At 34.6% G+C, this 19,862-nt stretch overlaps 1 protein-coding gene across 1 annotated transcript in view; it reads left to right on the top strand.

Annotated features, from left to right (window-relative positions):
- LOC121425538 (slit homolog 1 protein-like) overlaps positions 1-19,862 on the top strand; it is an 89,570-nt gene that overhangs the window by 53,761 nt on the left and 15,947 nt on the right. The window contains exons 14-21 of the mRNA XM_041621618.1: positions 1,060-1,131; positions 5,329-5,400; positions 7,233-7,304; positions 8,416-8,579; positions 10,101-10,233; positions 10,831-10,899; positions 12,825-12,896; positions 15,429-15,500. Coding sequence (XP_041477552.1) covers positions 1,060-1,131; positions 5,329-5,400; positions 7,233-7,304; positions 8,416-8,579; positions 10,101-10,233; positions 10,831-10,899; positions 12,825-12,896; positions 15,429-15,500 — 726 coding nt within the window. The remainder of the gene's footprint in view (positions 1-1,059; positions 1,132-5,328; positions 5,401-7,232; positions 7,305-8,415; positions 8,580-10,100; positions 10,234-10,830; positions 10,900-12,824; positions 12,897-15,428; positions 15,501-19,862) is intronic.

Genomic DNA, 19,862 nt, shown 5'->3' with positions numbered 1-19,862 from the left:
CTTCTCTGAAAGAGAGTAATTAAAAAAACTTCCAAATTTGATTTTATTTTGTTTCTTCTGCTGAAACTCTTTTGACTCAAAGTTTCAAATTAATATTTTCTTTAAATTTGTCATTGAAATTAGAATGCTGTATCTTTCTTTTCCTGGGCATTCCCCCATTGTTAAATGTATGCTTTGACTTTCTAAAAGCTCAGTGCTTTAATGCAGCATGCTCTTACATGTATATTATTACTGTGCAGTGCCCAAGGGTTATAGTTTAGGCTTTAATCTTTGCACTTTACCCAGCTTATGCGCAGCTAATTTCCTAGGCTATATTGATGGGTTATTTTTAATATTTGGCCCTCTCAAGCATCCTTGTAAGATGGGATATAGAGAATTGTCCGTCTGATTATACAAAATTAGACATTGAAAAATTGCAACAAAAGAAATAGATGTAGTATTTTAAGACCACATGTACAATAAAAAGTGATAATTAGACATTGATAAGTTGATGCTGATTATTAACATTTTTGAAAGTTTTTGTGTTTAAACTGTGTATTTCACAATTGTATATTTGTTCAAATTTCTATCTTCTGCATTATGAATATGTAATGTAAAATTAACTGGATTGTTTTAAATAGTAATAATAATAATTCAATCATGTAAAAGTCAATAGTGACAAAATGATTGTTTTGGCATAAAGCTTATTTTGTGCATTTATCTTTATAGATTTTCTTAATACTGAAACAAAAAATACCATTTCAGAGATTAATATTGCATATCAATAAATGATAATTTTAATAAATACTTCATTTGATTTCGTAAAATTATTATAAAATGTAAAACTTTCCTAAATGTGCTTCATGTGGAAAAAAATTAGTGTATACCTCCTCTTTTCTTCTGATGAAAAAAAAAGAATATTAATAAGAGCCTCCTTGCTTCTTGTCTGTGAAAGACCTCTGTTGTACATGTATATGTGTGCTATAATATTCTTTTCTCTTGTTGACAATTTGTTTTGTTTTTATTTCTGTCGATTCCCTGTATCTCTCGTTTTGTTCTGTTCTCATTTGGAATATGAAGAATTCTCACGAACAACAAACTGAGTAATGTCACCGGACGCTCTTTCGTAGGACTCAAAAATCTGCGGACGCTGTGAGTATAACGATCGCATACCCACCAGCCTGTTACAAGCATCGTGACTTCTTACTTCAGCGCACGAGATTTCATCCATTTCTTTTCATTCTTTTAATAATCCTTTACTTTGTTTGTTTACTTGGCTGGAAACTTTCATTTGGTTTAATCACGATGGTTCTGTAATAAGTTCTTTGTTGTTTGTAATTCAGCTGATCAATTTCATTTATAACAATTTAATCTTCATGGGAAAAGAATCACCTTTTGATGAACATAACATGATTCTCCTATCATAAGAATCTGGAATTATTTGGTCTTAGTCTTTCCTGTACTATTTGATGTTTTTCTTATTACCCTCAGATAATATCAAGACACAAAATTTTCCACGTTTGCCTTCATCTTTCATATAAATAGCATTATGAGCAAACTTTCTTTAAAAAAATTGTTAATTTTGATATTGAAGTTGATATTAACAAAATTAAATCAACTTTAACATTGAATACATTCTTGAAAAGAATGAATGTATCATTAATTAAAATTTGGCACGATATCCATCCCTGGGTAAACACATGCAAAATTCATTGTATGTGATGTCATCAAAAAGTGGTTCCATAAATGATATATAGCCCTAACACTTCAGTGTATAACTCTTATAAACCACTAACACATTTTCACAAGATTTTGTATGCTTTTTTACCCAAAAGTGAGGATTGAATGGATTATTGCATACTGTACATGAAAATAAATAAATCAATTCTGAATATATTACAAAACAAAAATCCAGAAACATTAATGTTGCTTGGGTAATTTTTTTGGCTTATATCTTTTGTAAGAATTATCATACATGTTAAGTAATATGGTACTTCAACAATACATGTGTGTTGCAAAAATTCCAGATTGAAGAAAGACACAAAGGCCATGGTCACTTATACTATGAAAGTCCTTGTGCGAAAGGGGTCGGAGATTAAAAAATTAGTTGTGATTGGAAGAATGAAGTTAGGTGTGTACAGACGGATAAAGACGTCATTCTTGGTATTCACCGTCATGTATCACAGTTTGCAAACACCGAATGGTCCGCTCACTTTGGTTGGTTAATGCAGTGCATGATGTATTAACGATCACCGCCGTGGTGTGATTGCGCATTTATTTTCACAGCTTTCCAACCGGTTTCTAACACTCTCGCATATATACACTCACCTAACCTGTGAGCCACTAACCAAGCCAATGTCTTATTCCTACCAGGACTACTCACGTAATCACGTTTGATTGTGTTTATACATCACTTTAACCCCGTTTTCTTCCTATCACTTGCTAATTCATGATTCCTTTTTTCTTTCAGGGTGCAAATGCCTTCCTATATCTGGCAGTTTAAGGAGGGAAATACCAGCCCCCTTTTCCACTCTTATTTCTCTTCATTACAACATGCAGCACCACTTCTTCTTTTGTTTGAATGGAATGTTTTGATTTCATTTATGATTGCCATTCCTCTTGTTTTGATCTCTGAGTATTTGACAAATTATATCATATAAGAATGTTTTGAGATGCATCACTTGCATGAATGAACTATATCAAATATCAGTTTATGGAATGCTCGCTGAAGAAACTGTTTGTATCAATATCTTTTTTTCCAACTCTCTTCTTCTCCATTGATTAAGCCGGTTTGTTTGTATATATACGTACTACAGTATATTCACCTTTGATTATCTTGTTTAAAAAATGATGGTTGTACTTCCCAATTTTATTTTTAAATGTGATGTTTGTTATGACAAGAAATTGGATAGTTCATGTATGCTACCACTTCAAATGAAATTAATCAATATTGCATACCCCCCTCCCCCGATTCCATGATCCAACTCCTTCCAATAAACTTGCAAGAAGGGCGGGGGGGGGGGTACCCTTCCCCTATACACCCCTCTATATAGCCCTTATCAATATGCCAACTTAATACTCCCCTCCCTCCATTATCCACCTGTTCATTCATGTCTCATTTTGGAATCTTACATCAGTTAAAATCCACCTCCCCAACCCGATCCTGTCCCCGTTTTACATGGGACTACATCTAAGTCTCCTCCGTCATCACCACTTCATATGCTTCCGATCTCTCCATCTGCGAATCACAGAGTAAAAACAGAGTCGGGGGAAGAAATCAAACACTCTGCTTTCGTGACAAGGTGGTGGAGTCAGGATTGTGGGTGTTTGATCTGTACGTACGCGGGGCTTGCCGTCACCCTCCTGGCCCACTCTTACACCACACGGTGCAGAACACAAGATAGCATGTGTTTGAAAGAAAAATCCCGGGTGTGAGTTTAGATTACCCTGTTCTAAACATTCAAGCCATAATTATTGTTGTCCCTAACCCCTCCATCAACATTGCGCGGCGATTGTTTGTGCGCCAGACAATCCCCTCCCTGCATAATGATGGAAAAGGCAAGGCTGGCACCTGACAGTTAACGAACAGAAAAAGAGAAAGGAATTTGGAAGAAATGGAGTGAAGTTTTAATGAGAGGTTTATTTTCAATAAGTTGGGGGCATGGTTTTTGTATTTTAGTATTCTCCTTTCAGGTCTTCATCAAATTTTCATTGTTTTTTCATGAAATATTCACCTCCTCCATGACACATACATCATTCCAATTCCACATTCATACCATATAGCTTCATTAAGTTTTCATTCAATAGCTTCATCACATTTGCATAATACCATCATATTCATCATTAAAAGAACTCTGTATTCATCATTAAAACTCATTTTTTTTACAGTGTGTTCATTTTGTGATTGAAATTTAATTCATCCAGCCACTAATTATATACAAGCTATCCATTATCAAACATTTTATTAATATCCATTCACCAAAATGTGTAATTTCCATGGACATTAATGGCCCTTCATTTAAATTTACTTCATTTTCAAATTTCATTTCCATTTAGAATATCTTATAACAATCATCGGTTTAATAAAATCATACATTGTGATCATTGCATGTTCGATGTCATTAACATATATTTCACAGCTACGAGAAAAGTGAATTTCATTCATGTAATTTTAGATTAGTGTCAACAGATTTAGATACACATAAGTTTTCAGAATCTGAATGTCATTGTTGGCATTTTGTAATTAATTGGGGAAGGGTAAGAGTATAAAAAAGTTCCATTTACATTCAAAATGTTCAGTCTTACTGCTGAGCAGCAGACAATGTCTCACACATCCTCACAGTACATATACATTTACACATTCATTGAACAGAGATGGTAAAGTTTCCAAGTTTTCAAACATGATCATTTATCCCTCAAAAAGCTGTCAATCTGCACATGATCTTTAGAAATTATATTTATATGCTGTTTATCACCTCTGAGTAATTTTGAGTTGATCTCTTCCAAATTAGATATGACATTATTCTGAATAAAATGCACAGAATAATTAGCCTCTGCCTTGTTGCGTTGGAACACCTATCAACACGGTCGTTAATCATTCACCTATTGATGAAGTTATGAAAAATAAGGGTTAGCCAAACACTCCCTCCAGTTTCCTGCTCAAAGTCAAGCAATGTGATGAAATGTATACTCAAGGAGAAGAATTAATGTGTCTGTCCTCAGGTGTGTTAAGGTCTGGGGGGATTTTTAGCCGGGCGAGACATTTCAAATCTGAGGAAACATTAGCACTAGCATATACACCTGTACAAGTCATGTACAAGGCAAATTCAAACCTTTATCTCTCTTTTGTCACTTTATATCTCAGGGTTTGAATCCCTTTGTCTTTCATTCTTTTTTTCCATTGCATCTGTCCTTTTCACTACCTCAGTGAAAAAAAAGGAGTATGGTTTATCGTGAAGAGGACTTTATCATATGAAGTATATTCTGTAGATAATTTTGATAATAACTTGATACACCATATTTCTCTTTATGGTATACTTTTATAGAATATTCTGATACCAAACAAAAATATACAAAATTGTAAATAAGAAATGAATATACTGGTTATTATAGTCAACAATCTCATTTTGAGAATAGTTGTGTCCCCAGCCACGATCGATTTGAATTAGCAACCTCATGGAAGTTCAAGTTGGGCAGAATACCTGTATATTTGACATATCATCGAATAATACTAAAAAATGTAATATGAATGTAATACAGAGATCGTTGCAGTCCAACTTTGAGGGGTAAGATTGTGCATTTGTAATTATATATATCTGATATATATGTTTGTTTTTATAATTATAACAGGATGCTTAGGAGCAACAGGTTGTCATGCATCACCAATGAGACATTCACAGGACTAAAATCAGTGAGACTCCTGTAAGTATGAAGCCTCTATCAATCTTACACCTCAGTGAGGGTGTGTGTGATTTATTTTTTTTATCAGGGCTACAATGTTTAGTACAACATGTAGTTCCTTATGCAGTTGCGTCCTTTCTAATTTCCTTGTGAACTGTGATTTAGAATGCCCATTGTAAACTAGAAAAAAATATTTTATGTGAATTTTTTAGTCAGGCAGTTTATATTATATTATTTTATTGTATTGAGTGGATTCATATTAAAGAAGGTGAGAGAATGTGAACACAGAAAAAGGCTCAATTGGAAAGTAGACAGAAAGGAAGAAGAAGAAAACTAAAATAGAACTCGAGCTTTAATTCAGCAGAGGAAAGCTTGCGAAATACATCACATTCGATTAAGAGCTCAGTATGTAAACACGGAAAAGGGATGAAAAATCCTTAAGAGACAAATGCAAAGATAATGATTTTTTTTAGACTCCCATGAGATGAGATGAGATACATGCCGAAGTGGACAAAATGTTGTCTCGTTGTCTGACACTTATCAAATTGGCATCCGTCATCATCGCTGTCGGACGATCATAGTTTCTAGCCTGGCATGATACTTCCTATGTCCACTTCCGATTTGAATCTCGGGGTTTGTCACTGCCAATTAGAATTTTGATGAATGGCCATGTCTGACCTCAAAGGTAGCCTTAAGTCACTACAAGGTTTTAGTCTCAGGTATCCCCCCCTTGTGGATTAAGGATGGACTAAAATCTAAAGATATCTGGGCTTTTGATGACATATGGGAATAAATCCCTTGTGTAAATTCATAAACTCCACTTTTAGCTTGGGATTTACTCATTTCCCCTTGCTGAAAGTTTTGAAAATTTATAAATCAACTGGTATCGGTTGAAATAATTATATGCATATTTTTGGTTTCACTGACCTTAAACTGCCAATTTATCATGAGAGGCTGACATTACATTACAATATATATGAATTGTACATTTGATGTGTATTGTCATAAAACATTGTATATTGCACTTTTAATATTGTTTTGTATTAATTGCTCAAAAAGTACATGTAGCGAATTTAATTTCTTGTTCCAAATAGCATGTCAAATCATGTGTAAAATTCATATTCTATTGGCCAATCAGATATTTCAGTTTCAGTAAAAGGGTCTTAAATCTTCTGATTTATACATGTAGAAATTTCTGGACGAAAGATAGGGGATAAGAATTACAAATGGATGAATAATTATTAGACAAAAAGTGACTGTCACAAATATTATTGGTCATTCATTGTAGTCTAGCCAATGATGGATTTCTGGTACGAAAGTTGCTTTATCATTTTTTGGGAATAAAGTCTGTCTCCGTAATAGTAGGTTTTTTTTTGTCAATTTGGCTGAAAAGGAAGGAGTTATAATGACTTCTTCCCATATGGGTCAGGTTCAGGGACAAAGTTTTATCTAGATGTTTCATCTCTGCAAATTGGTCAATCTTTTGACGAAGATATGGTATCGCTGCAAAAATATATTTCAGTCTCACAAGGAATAATCCCTTTTGTCTCCAGAGTATGTCTTGGGCTTTATTGATATGTGGGTGTTTGGGGGAAAATGAATGAATTAAGAGGGGAAATGAAGGTAGTTGCCCTGATTGTAACAGATTTATTTTAGTAAACTATTGTCCATACAAAAGGTAGTTGTATGTATTTGTACTGGGTCCATTCTTGCTAGCTTTGCTATTTGGGAAGGGAGGGGGTGTCATTTCATGTCTATGTACTTTCTTTAATGCCATTCTAAGCTTAATAGGAAATTAATTAAATGGAAAATAGTAATTCAAAGGATTTTTCACTGTTTTTTCTTGATCTTAGGTCATTGTATGATAATGCCATCAGCACCATCATGCCTGGTTCATTGGATTCAATGAAAGCTTTAGCAACATTGTAAGTAAAACAATATTTATTCCTTTCACTTATTTTTCTTTATTTGATTAGTTTATGATTTTGTTTTTATTATTTCAGTCTTGGTTTTCTTCTTTCTTGTTCTCCATCGATCATTCTACTTTTTTTTTGCCCCATCGTCATTTTTCTCTCCTAATAACTTTTAGCTCAGCTTTCTCTCTTTAATTATCATTTTAACTTTGTTGTCTCTGACAGTCTCTCTCTCTCTCACCATTTCTTACACCATCTCTCTATCTGTCTTGCTCTCTCCTTCCCACTTTCCTTTCCTTTCACTCCCTCTCCCCAACCTTTCGATCCCTCTGTTTCTCCGCTCCTCATCTTCATGAAACATGTTGCCATGACTACATACGCATACACCGGCTATCAAACGGTATTCTGACCCAAACTTGACTCCCTTTGTGGTGACCACTTCCAGCTAGAACTATCATTTGTGATCTGATCCTTTGAGGAAAGGGGAGTGTGGTCAGAAAATGTTGACAGATTTCCTCCATGTGAGGTCTGATTTTCACTTCCAAATTTAACTTCTGCTGATTCATGTGAAATTCTAATAGTAGCAAAGTGCCAGTTACAGTATAGTTGGTTGATGTATTATAAAATGGTGTTGGGATTTAGATTAGGAAAGAGATGAACAGTGGCTCATGTTTTGATATCTTTATCCCTATTGATAAACTACATGTACTTGGCTTCAGATGATCTGTGTCTTCCTGCATTCTGCTACATTATGATCACAAATACCTGAAATATGTACAAACTCCATAAGAAAATAATGAATATGCATTACATGTACATCCATACCAACATCTTGCAAAAGTATTGGGATATTTAGATTGTTATCAGTATTCTGGAGAGGGGCAGCATTCACCGTCATTACCTTTTAACCTTTGGAACTTCATGGCTATTATATTCTTACATTGTATCTAATAGGAGAAAGATTTCATATTTAGATGTTGGTTTTTTTACCCAGGATTTGAAAAAAAAATGGTTTGCCATCTACTAGTATGTTAAGGGGAGAAGGATTCTGTGTATAGCAGCTCATAGATATGGTGTCTTTTCCAAATTTGTTTAAATTTGATCGTGGTTTTCTTTTCATCAGAAATATGCTTGGAAACCCATTGAATTGCAACTGTCATCTTTCTTGGTTACCTGATTACCTGTCGGCCCGTCAGATCATCACGGGAGAACCACGTTGTCAGGAGCCGTCAGCTCTCCAGGACACGCCCATCCAAACGCTTCAGAGGGACCAATTCACGTGCGAAGGTAAGAGATATGACAGTGGTGATAGTGGTGGTGGTGATGATAATGATTTTGAAAATGGTTGTGGTGGTTTAAAAGATAATGTAGATGATGATGATTGTGATGATGATGGTGATGGCGGTGGTGTGGATGATGAGGATGGTGATGTTGTTGATGATGATGATAATGATTCTGAAGATGGTTGTGGTGATGATGGTTAAAAATGTGATTTTTTTTATGATTTATAGTGATAGTGGTTCTTTTGATGGTGACAGTGATGATCATGATGATGACTGTGATGATCATGATGATGACTACGACAGCAACGACGACGGTGCTGGTGCTGATGTTGGTGATGATGATGATTATGATCAGTGATACTCAAGTGTAAAAGATGATGCCAATTCAGTGAATTATTTTCCATAATATTGTAAATGTAAAATGACTGATGATAAAACACATCAATAATTTGAAATGTCAGATCAGATTGATGAGCTGATGTTTTAAAGGTCAATATTTAAATTGTCAGGAGGTTGCTTCTACTAGACACCTCTTGAATTCTCAAAATATCTGCTTCTAATTTTAGCTTTGTTGGTTATTTGAAAGCAGTACTTCCTGTAGACAAACACTTTCTGAAATATCTGGTTCCTGGATTCTCTTCTGTCATTTTAGAATCCTCGCATTACAACAAAAGAGAATGAGACTGCGAACATCTTTTTCCAATTACAGCTGACTCATCATCTTACTGTATTGTAAAATTGATTGCTCATAACAGTCAATTTGAGGTCATCTCAGGTCATTTACCAGCTCATTTATGGTCATATATCTGTTCACAGACCATGTCAAGTTTTATTGAGTCTTTTGTTCATTTGTTTGATTTTGAGAGGCTATCATTTCATAAAGTGTTTCAACATGCAAATTCAGAAAAAAAAAACATTCCCATTTAGGATCTTACGTTACTTAAGAGAGTCAACTCGTTTGATGTGGATCTATGGGAGCAATCTTTGAGAGCTTGAATGTCCAACATACATTTGTTCCGTTAAAGAGGCATAGTGGCACAGTCATGTGATGTTGAAAAAAGATGTGTTTTCAATGGATTGCTTACTGCACCTGGAATAGAGTTATCACTACGGTCATTTTTTAACATCACTTTTAAAGTTTGCAAGGTTAACAGTTTGTCAGTCAATAGGGGTATAAGCAGATTTTTCACATAGTTGAAAAGTCGTACACTATCTGAAACAATTGAATTGCTGTACAAGAATTAGCCTATTTCTCCTGATTTTCTAAAATTTCTCAAACTTATGAGGTGTACATGTATTTAGCACAAATAGCAAATTTTCTGATTTGTGCATTAATTTTGCATTTGGTGATAGAGAGACCTTCTAAATTCATTGAGCTAAGTTGATAGATTATTTTATCACATCTTGCAAAATGTTGTACCATCAGACACTTGCCTATTTAGCATTGTTGTATGAATGTTTTACATGTATATGTTACTTTCTTTAACATTAGTTGTATCTGTGTGTTCCTTTGGCGCTATGACAGGTAATGATCATAACAGCTGCCTCCCTTCCCTTGCCTGCCCCAGGGAGTGTGCATGCAGTGGTACGGTGGTCAGGTGTAGCCGCAAAGAACTCACTTTACCCCCTCGTAACATCCCTACAGGGGCTACTGAATTGTAAGTCTATCCCACTCACCTCCATTCATCTACCCCTCATATTCCCTAAAAGGAACAGTTTGGAATCTCTAAGCTTATTTATTTTTAATCGTTTTCTCATAATGTTACAAATCTACATGTAGTAGTTGGTAAAGTATTATTCTTTGGATTAATAAAGAAGAATATATTGTTTTTAGGTATGAACAGAACTTCATTTTTGTAATTTTTTAATTATTAGATAAAAATTGTTTTGGGATTCAAGCAGATACTTCATATCAAATTAACTTTAAATGTTGCTTGAGCTTTGCATCTTTGTATAATTACATGTAGAATGAAAATGGAAGCAAATGCTGTTGCAATGTTTGAGAGGTATCATTATGGAGTATTGTTATTTCAAACCAATAAGATAATAGAGGAATACAGATATTCCAAACCATTGGCTTAAAGCTGAAATGATATAAATCTGAAAGCTTTGCAATATTTTCCTTTATGATGCTGTAGCATACATGTAGCTTAGAAAATGTATACAGGCTATTAGAAACACATCGTAAAGACATTTTTGTATATTTGTATATAAGTTGTAATAAAACCTTAACTTTTAAACTTTTTTCTTTCTAGATACTTAGATTCAAACCAGTTGATCACAGTACCTGAAAGGCTGAGCACATTAAAGAGTCTTCATACATTGTAAGTTTGATGAATTAAAACTTTAGTACGTGTAGCACTGATTCAGAAAATATTTCTTGTATGAGAGAAAAAAGGGTCTTTAATGCAACCTATGATTGATAATGTTTATAGATACACATATACAAAGAATGATATACATATACATGTAGTTTATGTGAAATTAGAATGATACCACTGTGTGTCTAGAGAAGGGGATTGTTTCAGTGACCTTGTTATCGATAACCATTAAAGTTACAAGCAACTGAAATACTGTTGTTAGATAGGTTGGTAGCGGACATTTGAAACAATATCATTAAAAAAAAATATTTGAAAAAGACTCTTTTTCAAAGGATGGGCAGTGCTTTAAAAAAATCAACTGCTTTGTACATTCGAAGTCAACACATTATTGAAGGGAACTGTTTCAGTGCACTTGTCTTCAATGGCAATTAAATATGGTACTGCAGTGCCGGAATGAGTCAAAATTTTTGAGAGGGCTGGATATGGCATATTGCGTAAAATATATAAAAAGTTGTGCATGAGCGAAGCAAGCAAGCGAAAATTTCGAGGTTTTTATTACGAAAATCCAATTTTGTGATGGATTTTTACATTATTTTCAGAATATAATATCATATCTACCCTTCTCTATTTCCTTTTCTTTCCTTTCCTCTTTTTTTCTTGGTCATGAAAAATTTCGCCCAAGCACCCCATCAGTATGCCACTGAGCTACTATTAAAAACTACAAAAGCACAAGGCTAGCAGCAGACTTGTCAAATCGATATTGAAGATATTGAATGCAAGTTATATGGAGCAGGCCCTTTTTAAAATCTTGGAGATTTCACCCTTTTGTCCAACCCCAATTTTCTACGTATTGTCTTCTCAATTTTCTCTTCTCTGCTCATGAGAATGTCATTGCATTGCCAGTACAAATTATCATAAAAGTTAGAAAGACAATAACTTCAGAAAGTTCCCACATTTAGGTAATAAGATTCACATATTTCATGGAATTGCCAAGCTATAAAGTCTATAAGTTTTAAAGTTTTAAAAAATTTCCTCTCCATGATTCAATTAAAATCCTTATACATTATGTGTTACTTTCGCCCCAGAGGCGCTATTCTGTCAAATCTGTCACTCAGAGATATGCATACATGTGGATTCCTTCATGAGATTATACATAACCGTCTACTCCAGTATGATACCAGTCCATGGTATTTGAAGAAAGTTAATCGAACCTGTCTCATATCTGATCCCCAAGTTCAATTCCCACTGGGCCTATTTCCACGATCCTATACCTCTCTTCCTTCCAATCTTAATTCACGCGCATCCCCTTTACATCATCGGTAATGAAACGACTTCCTAAGTATCTCTCGCTCTATCACGGTTCCCCAGGAAGCCCAATCTTGTCTCCCAACGTCGTCGTGAAGATGCTCCTGTGATTCTCGTTGAAAACGAAGAGCATGGTGCCGCGGTCTAGCGTGTTATTTTTCGAGTGATTATTTAATTGAATTAGATGTTATCAGGAAAGAGATGTTTTGTGGGCTGTCATCCCCCGTCTACTCTGTGTATGTTGCTCTATCACAGGGTTAAATTGGGGTTATGTGAGTTTAGGATGACGGACGTAAATATAAAAAAAAATCCCATAACAAACGCGTCGCCATCATTTTCCTTGAAAATTGATGTTGAAAGAGTTGGTTTCTCAGTTGCGATTAGGATTGCGTAAAAAAGATATGGATATTTAATAACTTTTCACACTATATGCTGTGTAGTATGTTTTTTAAAACTTTCTCATTAGTGAGATTTATCATATAAGTGCTAGTGTTGTAATCTTGTCATGTTGTATGGATAGTATTTTATGGTACATATAGATACCAGCTAACCTTATGCATACATAATAATTTGTATAATTTGATCATTCTTATCACAAATTGCATTTTGTTTTTACTTTCCAGAGACCTTAGTATGAACCAGATCGCGATGCTACCAGACTTTGCATTTGCCAACATGTCCAAACTTTCAACTCTGTAAGTATGGTGGTTACATCGTGACCAGGGTTGGTTCATTAACATTCTAATTGATGATATGAATCATTTAAAAATTCCCCCCCCCCTCCTAAAAAAAAGGATAAAAATCGTAATTAAAAAAAAGGTCCTTTGTGAAACAGCTCATGTTAGAGGCTATTTGAACCCTAACCTGATTTGGTGTTGTAATTGATTATTAACATTGATTTTACGACATGTGAGACACCCCTGGAATTGAGAAGAAAAGGATTGATATCATTTGTTAGTAACCTTATTGAATTTGTATGTACTTGAATATCTTCTCCTTGTTATATACATGAAAATACACAATATACAGTGAATCTTCTGTCTTGTATTTTACCCTTTCTTTTATATTGTTTTTATTTTTTTCATCGAGTACTCGTGGAAAAGAAATCAATTTTATCTCTCTTTCTCTCTTTTAATTTTTTTTTAATCATTGAAAAAACATAACTCCTGTACTCTCCTTATTCTTTCAACAAATTATTGCACATTTTGAGTGATTCAAATGCAATTGAATTTACTCTAATGATTCAGAAATTGGTATGCCTGCCTTCTATATGCAGTATGTGCTTAGAACTAGGCTTTGGGTGAATGGAAAAGGTGAATCATATCTTTCTAAATAGAACATGGTCTTAGACGCACCTAGTCTGCAATTTACTTGAAATAATTCTGGCTGGCTGGCTTTGAGAGGAGGGGGGAAAGACACAATACAAAGGTTTGTTTGGGGCTTCCTGGGAAGGCTTCAGGCAAAAAGAAGGGGGAAATACAACACACCTCATTAGGGGTGTTGACAGCAAGAATAATCACCGACTGAAGCCCGACAAACTCCCAAGAAACTCCGGAGGACGGGGATTTCCACCTCTGGTATGAGTAAGAGTTTGTGGAGGGGTGCATGCCCGCACCCCTATGCTGTGGATTCCATCACTCGGTAGGGGTAAACATGCCCTGCTTCCCCCTTGTCATTCCCAACCCACCTTGGTCTTCTTATCTGACCGTGAAGTCTGGCTGCTACAACGTCCTCTACGTTGCTTCCCATCATGCCTCATTCACTGTTTCCCCGTCCAGTATTGATGTCAGTTTCTGTTCAATAAATACAGTTACAAGCTGGTTTCTTCTATCTTGGCCTTTTTATAAAAGCTTTGGCATATGAAATATTAAACAGAAAATGTCTGAGACTATCTTCAAGATCAGATTAATTTAATAGTTGTTTTTTATTTAAAAAGGAAAAGGAGTAGCCATGCCTAGATATAACCCAATAAACTGTAATTTCATTTGAATTGGTATTCCATTTTTCAGTGTACACCTGTAGGTCTTTTTTTCCAAGCTGAAATAATACACATGCCTAGATGCACTCAACTGTGTTGGCTACTCTCAGCATACTCTGTTGGATTCAGTTTAGATTTAATTCATTCCTAATTTAATTTGTGTAAACCATGTCAGAACTTACTTGATCTGAATCTATGTTGGTATGGTAACTATAAAACATGGTTTTTGGAAAGTTTTGAGATCATGGCTTACTGCGACTCTTCGAGTTTATCCTTAAGATCAATTTGGAGAAATTTGTTGTATTGATGTTCAGTCTCCAAGAGATACTAGGCATTTGTCGTCAAAAACAGACTACTACCCCACTTCCCTTTCTTGGTCAGTTATCTCTGAGCGGGAAAGTCCTTCTACTGTGGTGCTGTCCTCTGTGTGTACGTGCAAAATATCAGCACTGTTGCTGCATTCAGCTATCAGCAGTAGAGATACGGAGGTTTTGTCTCTATTACATAGATTGTGGGTTTTTAATTTAATTAGGATTTTGTGGTATCCATCTTCAAGGAGAGGTGATTTTTATCTTGTGACAGCTAACCCATGGAATTATACCTTCTATTCTCTCTCTCTCTGTCTTTTCCCTTCTTCTAAAATGTAATTTCCTTCTTCCAAATTGTCACGCCTTCCCTGTTCCTAATTTCCCTCGATCATGGGTTTATGTTGAAGCTTCTGTCTTCAGTCTCCAAATTTTAAGTCTTACATGTATGCTGTTTGATTGTTATATAATTCTTCTTTTATTTAACCCGTTTTTCTTAATGAGTGTTTACCTTGAAATATTTAGCACCCCCCAAATAAAAATAAGGGTGATGTACCTGTGTCCTACCAATTTTGTACCTGTTGATGTAATATAGATTCTGCACCATATGTGCATAATTATACATTATACCAATGAAATACTTATTTTGGTTCTCATAAGATCCATTGGGAGCATTTGTTGGGGATGACAACTTCCCCAGCGACTGGATAGGAATATTGTTATTTGTGGAAGTTATCTTTCTAGGATAAACTTGATAATTCACATTATCTAAACTCTTGAAGCTCCAGACACCGGCTTAACATGAAAAATTCTTTCCCAGGTTTTAATCCTGCTGTAGAGTGTACATGTAGTACAAAGAATGTGATAAAAAATGTAAAATATTAATTAATCATTACATATTATGTTCATTTATCATGAAATTTTCTTCTTTCAATATTTTGCAGGATTCTGAGTTACAACCGAATCAGCTGTATTCCATCTGGCGCTTTCATGGGACTCTTCTCTCTTCGCATTCTGTAAGTTTAGAATAAAAGGACCCTGTTTCATGAATTGTTATGATTGATAAGAATCGATCTCATCTTGAAATTGATCTTAACGGTGTACTAAAGCAGGTAGAGTTGAGAACAATTTAAATTTCAGATACATTTGCTTTTATTGCACTTTTATTTAAGACATGACCATCACAAGTGTGCACTTCTGAAACCAAAAAATAATTGAAAATATAGCCTCCCTGGTCTTTTTCTCATTATGATACCTTGTTAAAAGACTGCTGCGTCTTTAACTTAGTTGCATTCTTGCTATAAAGGCACTATGCGTAGTTTTTATAAGGGTTTTTACTGCATAATTTTTTCATTGGTGGAGGGTAAGAATTTGTAATGAATGGCCGTTATTGGAATTCCTGCGTGAAAGATGTGCCATTGACTTTTGGCAAGGTATTTTAATCTTCAAACATTTCCTATGTATGCCATCTTATGGGAATATAGAGATTCTAAGTTTCCTTTTTTGCACTTTTAGAGTCAAAATTTGAAAGCTTAGAACTCTTCATTTTTTTCTTTAAAAAAGGGGTGCAAATTGTTGCAATTTCTTTGTTATGTTTAGAGCCCCATGTTACAAACAAGTTTTCAAGAATGTATCTTAATTGATGTTATTGTTTATGAGACATTCTTGAATGCTTCTTTGTAATATTGGGTTGTTACAAAGGAGAATAAGGAAAGAAATAAAAATTGTATCAGAGACCACACATATTGTTAATTGTTCTCAACACGGGCTGAGAAATAAAACAAAGTATTATTATTGTGCTACAGTATCAGTTTCATACATCTATGGTTTCGATGATGCTCCTTTCCTTCCGAGCCGACTATACATGCAATCTAACTTCTGAACTCCCCGATTGCCTGATCTATTCCAAGGCCCTAACCAACTCCAGACTGCCCCCATGTATCACTTCCTTTCTAGTATTGCCATTGTTACGATGATTGTCATGATTCCGTTCAATCATTCCCAGGAAGAGAGGGAACGATCATTCCATGATTGACCTCCTTGTGAATCGCTGTAGTGTTTACGAAGGAAACAAGTAAAACAGATATCAGAATTCGTCCTCGGGGTCGAATAAAACATGATATGTTTGCTCTCATCTGCTATGACTGACCTTCTGAATAGGTCATTATGTAAGATGATCTGTAATGAAATGTGAATATATCCCCTCTTATTAATACAATCAGGGAGGAAAGATGAGTCTTTCTATATAATCAACCTGTAGAAGATTAGATAGGAAATTTGATGTCAATGTATCTTTTTTAATGAATAAATAAATAAATAAAAGAAAAATTATTAAGAACAATAATTAGATCATTAAGGCCACTAGGGACTTCAAATGTCAAACCTGATCATTGTATTATTGGTAAAGTATTTTTTTTTCTTCAAAGGTAGGCCTACATGTATATTTTAGTTATATTGATGAGAAATGAAACTTTAATTTAAGTAAACTTAGAGGTTATCTCCCGACTCATAAAGTGAATGGAAAGTTTCTTAGTGGTTTCAGGAATTTTGAAATCTTTTTATTCCACTTTCTGTATTTAAACATATATTTAGTTGTTCAAAGATGCATGATTCTAGTTTGAAATACAAACATCTTGGTAATACACGTAGTTAAAGAGAAATTCCAGTAGTTGCAGTAAACACTGATTTCATGAGAAAGTCTGTAAAACAAGGCTTAATTGTCGGTATGTCATCGAGGATCTAGATCTGGTACAGTTACATTAACTGAACTTTGTGAAATCTTGAAATCTACGCTGAAAAATGATCACACTGAAGATCACCAACACAGATAGGCACACATGGGACAGTGTATTAATATTGCTGGAATAAAGACCCGACGGAAGTGACCGAATCCGCGCTTATTTTGCTTATTTCTCAGCAATTACACAATTTCTTCCAGAATCCTTTGGCACATATTTTTTATTCATACAAACAGACACTTGGGTGGTCATTATATTAGATTCTGTAAAAAGTGATTTTGGGATCGTTACCAAAACTGGAATTTATCTTTAATAATGCTAGTGGGGGCGGAATAAAAGTAGGAGTAAAAGTATTAGAAGCAGTGCTAGCAGAGCAGTAACAGTAGTATATATGGGAAAAATGATATGTGTAGTCTAATCTAAATAAGTTTGCTCTTCTCTTTTTTTTAGAAATGATTATTGAAAACATGTCTATTTGTCATAGGTTTAATAGCACTACTATGTGTTTTTGCTAAGTACTTTACTTATGTAACAATTGATTCATTATTGTTAGAATATCAAGGGCAATGCTGATTTTGAAATTATTTAATTAATTCATCCATTTAAAGCAACATTACTTACTTGCCCCATGTCATATAGGCATTGCTAATTTATCTATGGAAAGTTTACATGTACATGTAGATGCATGTCCTTAACCTGACAGAGCACATCGTAACTTTCAATATAGTTCAGAGAGTGGCTGGCAGGGCGTACAGCAGATGCAAGCCAATGTTGGGTGATACAAGAACATTTTTATAGCCGATGTCTGTTTCGAATTTCTCTCCATTCTAAATTTTATGATGTAGTAAGGAAACGTGACACCTTCCTACCTCTGTAACATGACCCAAAGTTTGTTGTCTGTGCTACCATGACTCACCTCCTAAACAAAAAACCAGGGGTGCTTTTCACAAAGCATCTTGTCGGTGATTATTCACTCACAAATTTGTTCTGAGCCAATCAGATGTGAGGATTTCAGTAGCTTATAACAGTCCATACTTTATGAAAGCTGACCCAATCCAGAAACCTGTTCAATGTCAGATACACATCAGCACACATTATCTCTGCTGTCTGCTACAAGTAGCTGAGGCAATGGGGCCATTCACACTAGAGTTTATCTATGCCATTACTAATATAATCATTAGTAAAGTTATTATTTTTTGCTAAGCTCCTTCTCAAGAAATCAGGAATTGATATAAAACTGAATATACATGTAGGGATGATAAATCCAAAAACATTGAAGTGTTTTGGAGATCCTGAAGACATGTCATTAAGACCCTCATAGGATGATCGTTATTTCATTGCAATGTAAAAAAAAAGAATGGGCACATACACACTATGAAACATAACCAAAGATCTCATCCCATTTTAAAGGAGGTTACGGAAAGTGAATGTGAATTCTTCTCTATAGAAATGCAAATAATGATACCAATTAATCTGATTTTAAGAATTAATTTTGAAATTTGTTCTTGTTAGGTCTGTTTCTTGAGCTTTAAGCCCTATTTTATTAACACAAGGTCCCTTGACAGTGTTATAATAAAACTTGAAGCTAAACAATTTATTTCATTTGTCTGAATGGGGTACCAGTAGCGGTAGTGTTATGTATCTCTGGATGGAATGTTCTATAACCTTTTGAATGACAAAGGAGAGATTCTGTGATTAGATGACACTTGATATAATGAGATGATACACGTTGCCTTTTTTTAACACTAGGTCTATTAAAAAATTCAGTCTTTTTTTTAGTTGTAGTCTTTATATAATAATATTTATTTAAAGCAGATAGCCCACCCTTTAGAAACAGCAACAATAAAAATCTCCAGCAACTTCAATTTAACACTAGAGTTTTAACAGGGATCCAGTATTAAGGCCTCATTTATATTCAAATTAATTTAGAAAAAAAACATAAAAAGACAATGATAGATGTTTGATGAATAGTAAACAGTAAATCAAGGGCGAGTAATGAGAAGATAATCATCGACAAATACCTGTATAAAGAATGGATAGTGTAGAAATTCAATTTTTTTTTTTTTGGGGGGGTCAAATTAAGAAAATAAGTGATGACGTATGTATGCCTGTAAAGAATATGCTCATGTACCAATTTGGAAAATGTTGATGATAAAAAGATGGTTTAGCTTACGATGAAAGGTAAAATACGATAGTAGAAAGAAATTATACACATGTATTTTGATCAAAATCTAGTCAGAGTTCATGCCTTAATTATTCTGAGAACTCTAAGCCCACCGCAACTCCTGATCATCAACTAAATTCCATTCAGTGACGATGGATGACTAAACTCAGAAATGTCATATCTAATTTAGAACTTATTACATCTGAAAGTCTAGCCTCACGAGAGTCTCTACGAATGCTCTTAAAGGAGGAAAAAATACATTACATATGTCGAGAAAGGAAACTTTGGATTGGAGCCGGTCCATGGAGGTTTAAAAGTGTGAAGAGAAATCAGTCTTCGGAGGTCGTTTGGGGGCATTGACTTGGGTTGGTAGAGATGTAACAGAAGAAGATGGTTCTTTCGAGTTACTGGAGGATGAGTAATATTTTGAATATGTAGAAAATCAGATGATATTACTTCAAGGTGGATCATTACAG

Source organism: Lytechinus variegatus, chromosome 12 (assembly GCF_018143015.1).
Source record: "Lytechinus variegatus isolate NC3 chromosome 12, Lvar_3.0, whole genome shotgun sequence".
Classification (NCBI taxonomy): Eukaryota; Metazoa; Echinodermata; class Echinoidea; order Temnopleuroida; family Toxopneustidae; genus Lytechinus; species Lytechinus variegatus.
Note: the sequence above shows the minus strand (reverse complement) of the source record. Positions and strands in the feature narration are given on the sequence as shown.